Consider the following 12,697-nt stretch of genomic DNA (forward strand, 5'->3'; position numbering starts at 1 on the left):
TATCAGCCTAGAAAATCGCAACTTTTCATTTTCCGTCGATCTTAGTACACGATTTAACTACAGAAGAGTCAAGTTTTAAATAGGAAAAATATTGAAACTCTTTGGTCATTTTGAAAGAAATGCTACTGGACTCATCAGAATCAATGATCTATGCTAAGCTATGCTAAAAGTGGTACCGTCAGACCCGGAGTTCAGCTGAATGGATTCTAAAACGGTAAAACTCAACTGTTTAACTCTGGGGGAGTTGTAAAATGAGCATATTTCCGAAAAAAGTGGAGTATCCCTTTAAATGTTAATTAATCTGAGCAGTGTTGTGACCTCACTAATACAGACATGCCTGTATATGTCTCAACACAGTCACAGAACAACTGCTCTTAACAGAGAAACATTCACAACACAAATCAAAATCAAATTCACAATCACAAACTGATGCAAGGAGAAGATCCAGTCAGATGATTAAGTCAAATTTATGCCTTAACCGCAGACAATCAAATAATAAATGAAGAGTAAAATTAGTTCATCCATAAACAGGATTAAAAATGTAATAATAAAACATAAAATGAACAGTTAAAATCACTTCTAATATTTAAGTAAAATATATTTCAAAACCACTCTGAGTATAATATTCTTGCCTAAAGAAGTAAGTTGTTTTAGAGAGCTTTCTGAGAAAAGACAGGTTGCGAAGGAGCAGGGTCTCGTCCAGGTTGAGACTGACAATTACAGAAAATATTCTCCTTCTTATGCAGATGCTTCAAAGCACCGGACTAAGATCCTCTTTTCCTTATGATAACGTATGCAAGGGACATATCAGTCCCTTGTGGTTTCACACCAGGAAACGGGTGGCCATGCAGACATTGTCTGATACCCCTGAGGTGTCAGAAAGTTGTCCATCTTAATACCATATACACAATACAGACCAACTGCAAAACATGTCCTTTCTGCAAGATGTTCAGCTAAGATATAATCAGCATATCTATTTATTCTAAGACATTTTGAAATCTTTGTGGTCTATCGGGTGGAACATACAGACTTTTGACCTCTTTAAGACAGTAAAAACAGCAAGTACAAAAGTTAAGTTCACCTCAAGTCAATCAGCTACATTTGAGACATAAAGATTAATAAAAGAAAAGCATTTAAACATACACTTCAAATTATAATAATTGTAAACACATCAAAAGATAGTAATAAGAAACATCAACATGATAATATTGATTACTTAAAATAAGATGATTATATTTGATTAAATGATATTGAAGATCTAAATGACTAAATAATCAAACAGAAGCAAATTATAAAACATAAGTAAGTTATAAATCATAAGTAAATGATAAACAGTAAGATATAGATTTTTTTTTTTCCTGCTTCACCACAAATCCAAATCAAATTCACAATCAAAAACATAGCTCAGAAAAAAACGGCACCGCTCAAGCAGTTACAGTACATGATTAATAATCAAAGACTAAGATTTGAAGCTCAAAATTTCTCTTCCAAACATTTGAAAGAAAATCTGTTCTAAAATAAGATGTCATGAATGTCAACAAAACAAAAGAATTCATGCATGTATAGGTAAAATAATTATTTGTCTCTAAGAGTATACCACAACATTCGAATTAGTACTACATGTTTGAAGAGTTCAGATGCAAAAGCCTCTAAGTGCCATCTGAAATTTTCTTCTAGAATGATCATTTTTATCAAGCTTGTATATTTAAGGTCAGTAATTTCACTTAAATGGCAATGAAAATTACCTATTAATTGTCATTTAAGTGAAATTACTGAACGTAAATATACAAGCTTGATAAAAATGATCATTCTAGAAGAAAATTTCAGATGGCACTTAGAGGCTTTTGCATCTGAACTCTTCATATATAAAACACATCTTTATTTTATAGGAATAAAACACTTAGCTTAGTTTAATTATTTTTTTATGTTTTCTAATTACAAGGCAAGAGCAAGTGCAAGCAACTTTTTGTATAATGGCACTAATGCATTAGTCAGGATATGCTATGATTAATATTGAAACCAGCAGGTGTTTTTTTTTTTTTTTTTTTATTTGTTGTCATAGTTAATATTCATGGATACTTGAATTTTAAGGTGTGAGTTTGGAGTTTTCTTAACATCATAACAAACTTATTTAAACAGAGGGCAGAGGATGGATGTTTAATTAATGGATGTTTAGGCTTTTCTCTGCATCTACTTTTGAGATTTCCCCCCAGGGTATTTCTGCAGGCTCTGCATTGTACTCCTCTGCAAACTGCTCATTGAATTCTGCCATCACGTATTTCCAGTATGCTGAGGCCTCTATACTGGGGTCTGGATCGATTCGCCAGTCTGGATAGATTTTGCTGTATTCTTTATATGGATGCGACTGATCATTGTGTCTTTGCTCTCAAAGCTTGAGTTGCTGTACACTAGTGATGAGCAGATGTCAGTCGCTAGTTTTTTAGAATCATTAAATCTGTAGCGGCCGAGACCTTCTGGTCTGTGGATTGAGACAAAGTGTTTAGTGTGAGCGTCTCCTCCAGCCTCACATGGTGCTTTACAGAATGGACACTGTTTCCCACAGCCATGCACTCGTTTGAACAGCACGTCCTGTGGTTTGGTTTGAAGACGATCTATTTTCTTTTGAAAATCTCTTGCTTGGAAACTTGCTTTCAGTGATTTATCCATGTCCATTACAGAACATTGAAGGCATTCAGCAATTTTTTTTAGATTTGCATTGTTCAGTGAACTGATTTTGTCCACTGCGTCCTTGGGAAAAACAAGCCTATTTACAAGTTTATTACAAATGTTCTCAATAAATCCCTTGATGTCATTTATCTTTGGGTCTCGCTCTGCCTCTTCAATGGCCTGTTTAATTTCACTGATGACTTCATTGACGAGGTTCTCCTCCAATGTGTACATTCTGTTCTCTGCTGAAAAGTGCTTTTTGATTTTGTCCACAATAAAAGCTTTAACAAACAGTTCATATGACGTTATGAACTGCAAATATGTTTCAAATTTAGATTCATCGAGAAGATTTTTCAAGACTGAAATCTGAAATGTTGTCCTTGATCCGAAAATTGCTGAGTTTTCACCAGTCACCATCTTGTCTGCCATTTTCATGCCCAAGTTCTCTGAAATATATCTTTCCAAGGCAGGTTTTAGGGAGTTTCTCATGAATTCATCAGCTTTCCTCTGACACTGGTCTCGTTCATGGTAAAGGTCAATGAAGTCAGAGCGGTATGTTTGTTTGAAGTTCTCCAAGGCTGTTCGTGGGTTGTTTTCCTTGATGAATTGATTGTGAATCTCTTGAAATTCTCTGCTTGCAAAGCCACATATGTGCAGTTTAAGGGACAGCTCAAAATCTCCCTTTAGCTCAAGATCTTCATGAGCCTGAAGTTTCTCATCAATCATGTTAAGAATTTCCCTGATGTATGTGTCATCATAATCATCATTACATTCCCCCTTTGCTTTAACAAATTCCTGACAATCCCTGATAAGGTTGTCTGACATCTCTTGAACTATCTTGATATGATTTTTATACCACCACTTGTTATACCACTTTGTTTTGTCTTTATAGGCAATAACATTTCCATGGCCATGACTGTTTAAATCTTTAACTTTGTCTAAGTTTTGAGCCATTGAACTTCCTCTAGATTGAAGATTTATCATCAAACAATGAAAAACTCTTGTCCCAATATCTTGTTGTTCGAGCCCTGTGCATGCCAGTGTCCTGACAGTCTCCTTCCACATTTGATCAAATGCTTCATCCAGCATGGAGTCTGACATGTCTGACTTGTTCTCACGACAGTTTTTCAACAAGTTTAACACTTTATTCTCCATTGTGTCCATGCATGTCTTTTGGATTCCTTCCACTTTGATCATTCCACTTCGACGTGAAACAGCTGCATCCAGTTTGAATGTGACAGAATTTGAAAGTTCCTTCTTCAAAGACGTGGCAGAGTTTATAAAGTCTTGTCGATAATTTTCCACTAGTTCAACATGACCTTCTCCTTGTTCATAGTATGATTTGATCTTGTCATTAATTTCATCTTGTCCTTTTAAAAGCTCAAATTCTGCCTCTCGCAGTAAATGACAACGAACATCTTCAACGGTGCACTTCTCAGAGTTTTCAAATTTTCCATGGTTTAAGATCTTGGTTTCAGCTTCTAACGCCCATGTGTGCATTTGCTTTCTCAGTGTCCAGTCCCATCTGTTGTACTCTGTGCACAGTTTCATGTATGCATCAGCCACCAGGCTGTTTCTGAAACTAAAGATGAATTTCTCAAATTTCACAGCAGTCCACAAGTCTTTGGTCCATTTAAGAAATTCATTGATGTTGTAGGACTCGTAACGTCTGAATATTTCCATGATATGCTTTTTGAGATCATACACAGACTCACTATAGCCAATACTCACTGGTGCCATTGGGGGGTTTCCATGCCACAATCCAGGGATGTAGTGGTCACCTGTCTTAGTGTCATAGTTCATCACATCTGTAAATTTGCTGAATTCCAGTTTGTTCTCCATTTTGGCTGCAGCTTGTGTCATTTCATCCAGTTGCTCCAACAGAAATTTACGGTCTCTCATGTTTGAATCATGAGCCGAGACATCAGCAACATTCTGGTGTACAAACAAACATGTGTGTTTCTTTCCTATCTCCTTCATCCTGAGGAAGGCGTGAACAATGATCTGTAAAATGTCTTTCATTTCTGTTGAATTCTCCATGGTAATGTTGACAATTGTTACATCACTCAGTCCAACAACAAGAGTTGCCAACTCATTGTCATGTTCATGGCTGTTGTCCAGTTGTGCGAGCTCAGGGGATTTCAGTCCTTCAGTGTCAATTATCACTATATAATCACAATTGAGTTCTGCTTGGCGATTGTCTGCTACTTTGATAAGCTGCATAAAGGCTCCCCTGGTGCACCTTCCACTGCTTACTGCAAACTGAACTCCAAACATGGTGTTCAACAGTGTTGACTTTCCTGAACTCTGGACCCCCAAAACTGTGACAACCATAATCCTGTTTTTGGACTCCACCAGTGTGTTTAATTCAGAAAACACACTAGAAAGCCATTTCACAGGGACATTTGAAGAATCTCCATCCACAAGTTCAAGTGAAAATCCATCCAGTAGTAGTTCAGCACAGAGTTTAGGTAAGTGTTCCAGCTGTTTTCGGTAAAGTGCATCTTCTGGAAGCGAGACTGAAGCCTCGTAAAGCTGGCTCATCTCTCGAATGAAGTGTTCCACTCCTAAAGAACTGTTTGAAATCTTTTTATCAAGCTCAGCAATTTCTGCCTTGTTTCCACAAACATCTTGACATTTCTGTTTGTACTCTTCTCTGAGTTGAGGCAGTACTTCATGTGATCGATTCTCTAGAGCAATTCTTAACCATTTTAAGAAGTAGGCCCTTTCTGGTGTTGATATTGCACTGATGAAGCAGCTCATAGTGGCAGACATGTTTTTGCTACGTTGCTCTTCTCTGAGTTTATCTTTCTGCATCTCAAGGTCCTTTTTGTACTTCTCAATATCCTTATCCCCTAATTTCTTTAGTCGGCATTCCTCCTTCTCTAACTTAGCCAGTTTCATCAGGATCTCTCCTTGCAAGGGCAGTTCATCCTTCTTGAACTGCACTATATCCTCTATTTTTGATGTGATTTCATCTGCACTTTCTTTTGCACGCTGACATTCTTCACCATCCTCGTCTACCAAGATTCCTAGATTTCGTGCAATCTTAGCTAAACGAACAACTGAGGTTTTGTGATTGTTGTTATTAATTGCATCTTGCAACTTGCTCTGAATTTTTCTAACAAAGTCTGCATCATTATGGCTGGCTTTAAAGATGAAATTGCTTTTCTTCAGCTTGAGCTTGTTGACTGTTGCTTTTATGCTGTTGTTGTTGGAGTCCCCCACAAAAAATAGCTGAGGCGTAGGTTTCTGACTGGGGACTGAAATTAACTCTGTATCTAAAAGCTGAGATTCAAAGAACACAAACACAGCAGTTGAAGCTTCACAAAGAAAAGAGTACTGTGTTTCAAAGTTCTGGATGTCACCTCTCAGGTTTGCAATCGCTATTGGCTCAGGAAAGACATCAATGTTTTTATTTCCACAAGGAAGATACCAGGCCATCTCAACCAAGCCATTTGATATTTTCTTGGTGATGTTTCCACAATCCATGTTGAAGTGCACAAAGGTATCAGTGTATTGTTGTGAATTGCTGAGCAGTTTATTCAGAATTTCTGATTTGGAAATGTTGCTCCTGCCAAGTCTCACAAAAGACACTAACGGTAGGTCTGAGAGAACAATCCTTTCTTCCACAAATCCACTTGGATCTGACAGGGAGTGTGGTCTGTATTTTTTCACAATATCTCTCATTGCCCAAAGCATAAGCGTGATCTGATTGTCATCACTGTTTGGAAGCAGCAGAGGAACCGCAAACTGACACATGGACATTTTCATGATCATTTCCTGCTGAAGAAAACTGTCAGAACAAAGAAACACAGCAGTCAAAACGTCTAAAGGGTTTACTGACTGAGGACAGTCTGATTCAGCACTATCCTGATCATCATCCCACTCTGAATCTTCTGCCTCATCTGAAGAGGAACACTTAACACTCCTCGCTGTCCTTTGTAGCAACATCAGTCTCTTCAAGAACAGCCATGGCAGATCTGAAAGGGACTGGACAGACACATCTGTCACACTGTTCTTGTTGATCTGCAGCACTGTGTGTAGAGTGAGTTTCTTGCCATAATACTCTGCCAAACCCAAATTTTCCAGGAGTTTCTTCATGATCTTCCCTGTAAATTAGAAGAAAATTAGTTACATTTTAAAACATCTTCTTTTGTGTTCAACAGAAGAAAGAAACTCATACAGGTTTGGAACAACTTGAGGGTGAGTAAATGATGACAACATTTTCAGCCCTTACAGACAAATCACCAAATCATCCTAACTGAGAGCAGGCAGCACATAATAATAGGTATACACACAGGATAAATGGGAATATGGGATAGCCAGCATGGTCAAAATAGATAATTGAATTATTGAAGTAAACAGCGAGTATTAAAATTAGAAAACATAAGCAAATCAAAAGAAATAGGTCAAATTAATACAAAAGAATAAAGATAAAAATTAAATAAACTGCTTTAGAGAAATATTACAGAAACTGAATGAAGTAATCAAATGTAAAAAAAACACACACACACACACAAAAAAAAAAACACTTTATAGACTTCACTGTATGAACACATACATTGATCCTTATTAAAGGGGCCAAAATATGCCTTAATATTATTTTAATGGGTTTCTTGAGGTTCACATATAATGTTGGTACAGTTTTTGCACATAAAGCAGTTATATAAAATTTATATTTTCTGCCCTAACTTTGATCTTCTGTCTGAAACGCTCTGTATTAGTTCAGAGTGTCATTTAAGACAGTCACTGTTACGACTGGCTAACTGTAACAACACACCACAACAGCAGATGGAGATGATCCCAGGAGAGGCAGTTTATTACCGAACTGAAAAACAAATGAGGTGAGTATCACAAAAGCGCATCTATTCATGATTAAAGTGCTCGACGCGGCTCTCCGGGGGTTAATAAAGGCCTAAAGGAAGCGACGTGTTCGTGTAAAAAAATATCCATATTTAAAAATGTATGGACCAAAATAACTAGCTTCCGGCAGACGGCATTTATATAGTGCTAGCTTAACTAGTGTTGACCTGATTGCTGCTTGAGCGGATTGATATTAAGGTCTGTTTACTCTTTCTTATGGTAGAAAAGAAAAGGTAGAAAAGTCCTGAACCGAATGATATAAGAATCAGCAGGTGTTTGTTGCGCCGAAATGAACCCAGATACAATTGGATCTTTTTTTTGCAAAAGTATAACATAGTGTCAATAAAATCATTGATTTCAGTATTTATCATGTTATAAATGAAAATTTGAGTATTGCATCTCAAAACCCTTGGTATAATCTGCCACTTACAGCAAAAAAACACATATGACCTATTTTTGTCATTTTTTTTACTATGAATACTTTTTTATTATTATTTAATAAATTATTTATTATTATTATAATTGTATTAATTATTATTAGAGCCCAGAAGCGCTGCACTGTGTTTACTACGTGAACATCGGAGATGTTCGGAGCATCGGAGAAGTGAAAGGAAGAGAAGAAATTGTTGAAAAAAGTTATTTTAGTTTTTTTGCACACTAAAATGTTCTTGTTGCTTCAGAACATTAAGGTTGAACCACTGTAGTAACATGGACTATTTTAATGATGTCTTTACTACCTTTCTGGGCCTTGAAACTGCTAATTACACTGCAGACTATGTGGGGTCAGAAAGCTCTCGGATTTCATCAAAAATTTCTTCGTTTGTGTTCCAAAGATGAACGGGTTTTACGGGTTTGAAACGACATGAGGGTGAGAAAATTAATGACAGAATTGGGTGAACTAACCCTACACACACTGCATATAAAAATTCAGTGTTGTCATATTTCGAATACCTCAACTATTGAGGTAATTTATTTTATTTGTTCTTAGTTTATTACTGACTGTTTACTTGTCTTTTTTACAAACTCAATTCAGTTTGAAATCAAGCATCCTTGTGCTGTGTGTGAGCTATTGCAACTATTGTAAAGACAAATACACTGAGTGAGCAAATGTTTGTTATATTATTGTAATGGTTATTGATCAATGTTTAAATATGCAAACAAAAGCCTACATTTAAAATCGTTCATCGTATAAAGTGGACGTGTCTCTTCAGAAGACTTGAATTAAACTTTTCCTTTCAAATAGATTACTGTTACAATGAGTTTTGTGCTTTTTGAAGCTTGAAAATAATGATTGTCTTGACAAAATGGATGGACAAAAATGTTGATAGTAAAATATTTAGTATGTGGTGGTTTTCCCGATGGTATTGAAAATTATACTGAATATTGACATTTTTCAAGGTGGTCAATAAGGTAAAAAATGTGTTAAAAGTAGCTATTTTCTACATAGATCTATGATTTAAATTATTGGTAATACATTAACTATCGCCGGCTAAAAAGTAACTAGTAACTAATACTCTGAGTATTTTTTGAGAAGAGGAATTTGTACTTTTACTTAAGAACTTTTTTGACACCATGTACTTTTACTTGTAATTGAGCTTGTACCTCAGTGACTCGCGAGAAGGTATTGTCATCTAACAATAACTCGCGACTGGGATATTTTCAATTAGCATTAATATTACTTTTGGCTGGAGATATAGAACTTAATCCTGGTCCACAACCCTCTGGAAAAATTGCCCTTGGCTGTGTACAATCTCCGGCAGACCGGCACGATCAAATGGTAATGGCTGTGTAAACTTTGATGACAAACTTTGATGATACACTGCAGACTATGTGGGGTCAGAAAGCTCTCGGATTTCATCAAAAATTTATATTTTTGATGAAATCAAAAACAGACGCGGTTGGTCCAGCCGCGTCTGTTCCACTCCTGGTGTCCCATGGGCTTCAGCCTGTCGTGGTTTGATCTCTCTGGTGCGGTTGGCTTGTGTGTGGATTCCTTGCCGGGCGTTGTGGCCTGATTCTGCTGGACCGTTGGTGCCTGCTCTCTTGGGGTTCCCGAACATTGCTGCTGCTGGTGTGTCTAACCGTGGAGGCGTTCTTGCGCGGACTCCGCGGAGTGGACTGGATCCAGTGCATTTGTTAGATGCACACGCTGGCTTGCAAAGTGCCAAACCTGTTGGTGGTGAGTGTTTGACTCGGCTACCTACAACACCTAGGCCTATCTGTTTGAACGTACATTTGAACAGATGATTCAAACCGAGGAATCCCGTTAATGAAAAGGCATCGATAAAAAAAAAAAAAATTCCAATCTTTGAATCAGGCTAAAATTGTCTGAGATACACGATGTAAAATGAAAGGATTGTTTGGCGGACATTAAAACATCCGGAGTAGGCTATGACTCCTAAACGCGAACAACTTGAACATTTACTCTGTAAATCCAATATCGACTTTCTAGGATTATCAGAAACTTGGTTAAATTGTTCCTCCGCAGAGTAGTAAATATGCCTGGATATAATGTTTGTAGAAAAGATCGGGAGCAGGGGAGGGGTGGAGGGGTTTTATTTTATATAAAAATCACTTTAAAATGTAATCAAATTGAATGGCCAAGTGAAGTTGGTCTTGAGTGTGTTGGTGTGGATATCTCACTTTCTGCTGAAATGTCTTTTATTTTAATTTGTATCTATTGTAAACCTTCAGCAAAGTTGGATTTTTATGACCAATTGAAACAACTTCTTAACCACTGTGATTTGAAAAAGGAAGTAATTATCATGGGAGATTTTAATTTTAATTGGAATGAAAGAAAGGAAAGAAAAAATGTAAAACAGATTTTTGACTATTTTAACTTTACACAACTGATAGAACAGCCTACTAGAATAACCCCTCACTCTAAAACTAGAATAGATCTATTGTTTACAAATAAACCTGAAATAATTTTAAAGCATTTTAACTTGTTGAGAGGGCTGTCTGATCATAATGTAATTATTTTTTTCAAGAAAACTAACAAAGCAACGCTTTTTAAATTAATTTAAAACCACTGCCTATCGTGATATAGGCCTAGTCCCTAAAAATCAGCAACACAATTTTGTAATAGCTTTAAAAGAGATTGATTGGAGTGAAGTCCTGCAAAGCGAAAACATAGAGATAAGCTCTGATTATTTATTGGGAAAAGTTAAAGAAGTGTTTGAGTTGTTTAAGGGGACAGTTAACAAAAATAAAAGGGAACACAGGGCTTAACAATGAATGTAGGAAATTGATGAAGGATAGAGATCAGCTCCTTAAAAAAAATCGCTGAATTCTGGTCTTTTAACTGATCGATATAAATACACTTCTATGAGGAATAAAGTAATACAGACTTTACGAAAGGCTGAAGCCAGTTTTTTTATGAACATTATTGAGGGGTCAAAAGGGGATGGGAAAAAAAATCTGGCAAACCATTAATAAATTAGCTGGAAAACAAAAGAACATTGTTAAAAGTTTTGAACTTAAAATTAACAACATTTTAGTAAAGGATTATTTAACTATAGCCACTAATTTTAGTGCACATTTTATAAATTCAGTTGATGAATTAACCCAGCTTTTTACCATAAAAGACATTACTTACAGACCTATTCAATTTGATCAACCGATTTTAGATCAGTAGGCAGTAAATTACAGTTAAGGCGGAAGTTACAAGCATAATCAAAGCAGAAATTAAAAAGAAGTGGTAGGAGGAGTGGAATATGGAAACAAAAGCGAGAATTTTCCATAGTATCCAGAAGAAGGTAGGAGGAATGAGAGAAAATAATAGAAATAAAAAAGAAGAGGACATTATTTTGAGAATCAGATTTGGGTGTTTTGGATTAAATGGTATGCTTAAAATAATAGGGAAACAGTGTAATAGTATAGAGTCAGTAAAACATGTAATTATTAATTGTCCTAGGTACAAGCAGGAAAGGATGATTCTGAAAGATAGGCTAAGTAAAGAAAAAAGATTTTGAAAAGATTGATTTGAAGTGAAGGAAATATTACAACTGAATTCAGGGTATATGGTATAGAGCAATATTTAGATTTTTGGAAAAAACTGGGCTTATTAGAAGGATATGAGTTTAGTTATTATTAAAAATTGTTTATAATGTAAATAATATTGCATTATTATTAATAGTTTTGTTTAGTTATTTTATGTATTTATTTATTTAGTAGTAGATAAAGTAGTCTATTTTGATCCACACTCCACTTCAGTAGGTGGCGGTAATGCACACTAAAAAGTTGTTTGCCAACCACCATTACAAATTAGAAGAAGAAGAATTAGAAGAGATGAGTCTGGATTGATGTTTTTTACAGAAACGTAGCTGTCCAATGAGGTACCAGACAGTTTTGTACAAATTGATGTGTTTTCCCATGTACGTTTGGACAGAGATGAGAACTTTGTGAGTTTGATGAGAGTTTGTGTTTATATCAACGATAGCTGGTGTCATAACTTCGCAATCAGAGACAGCATATGTAATCCTGATCTAGAACTACAGTACTGTGTATTACATTGCGGCCGTACTATTTACCAAGACAATTTACCAACATTTTCACCTAGTGGGAATATTAACAGAGCAGCTTGTCAAATTACAGACTGTGGTCACAGGCACCTAAAAAAACAACAACAACTTTATTGATCCTGGGTGACTTTAACCAGTGTGGATTGGAGAGATCCTTACCAGGGTTTTTTTCAATATGTCAAGTGTGGTACGAGGAAAAATAATATTCTTGACAAGTGTTTGGTCTGGCCTTGGCTACATAAGCATCCTTAATATTACCATAATAATATTACGCCTTGGTAATTCAGACCACAATGCTGTTCACTTGCTCCCTACTTACCGGTCAGTATTTAAGTCCAACAAACCAACATCTGAGGTTGTAAATGTGTGGTGCAGTGACAGTGGAGAGGAGCTGAAAGGATGTTTTCTTTGCACGGACTGGGAATTTTTTTTTTTATCAGAATGCAAATATAGATATGGTAACTGAATCAGTTACGGAATATATTTCCTTTTGTGTGGATTCAATCATACTTCATAGAGTCATGAGGATGTCTGAACTACAAACCGTATATAAAACGTGGATTTAAAGACTGCATAAAAAGGAAGAAAATCGGCCTACAAGTCTGGGAACATTGTGGGACTTAGGTCAGCACAGACACAAA

General features: G+C 36.1%; 2 protein-coding genes across 2 annotated transcripts in view; both read right to left on the minus strand.

The window, feature by feature from the left end:
* LOC309489858 (up-regulator of cell proliferation-like) overlaps positions 1-12,697 on the minus strand; it is a 257,487-nt gene that overhangs the window by 230,384 nt on the left and 14,406 nt on the right. The window lies entirely within an intron of this gene.
* LOC309489861 (up-regulator of cell proliferation-like) lies at positions 433-6,791 on the minus strand. Its single transcript, XM_082158779.1, is given in 2 exon segments — positions 433-2,373; positions 2,376-6,791. Coding segments are annotated over 2 exon segments (4,608 nt in total). The 5' UTR covers positions 6,772-6,791; the 3' UTR covers positions 433-2,161.

The sequence above is a fragment of the Leuciscus leuciscus genome, assembly GCF_965113295.1.
Source record: "Leuciscus leuciscus genome assembly, chromosome: 24".
Classification (NCBI taxonomy): domain Eukaryota; kingdom Metazoa; phylum Chordata; class Actinopteri; order Cypriniformes; family Leuciscidae; genus Leuciscus; species Leuciscus leuciscus.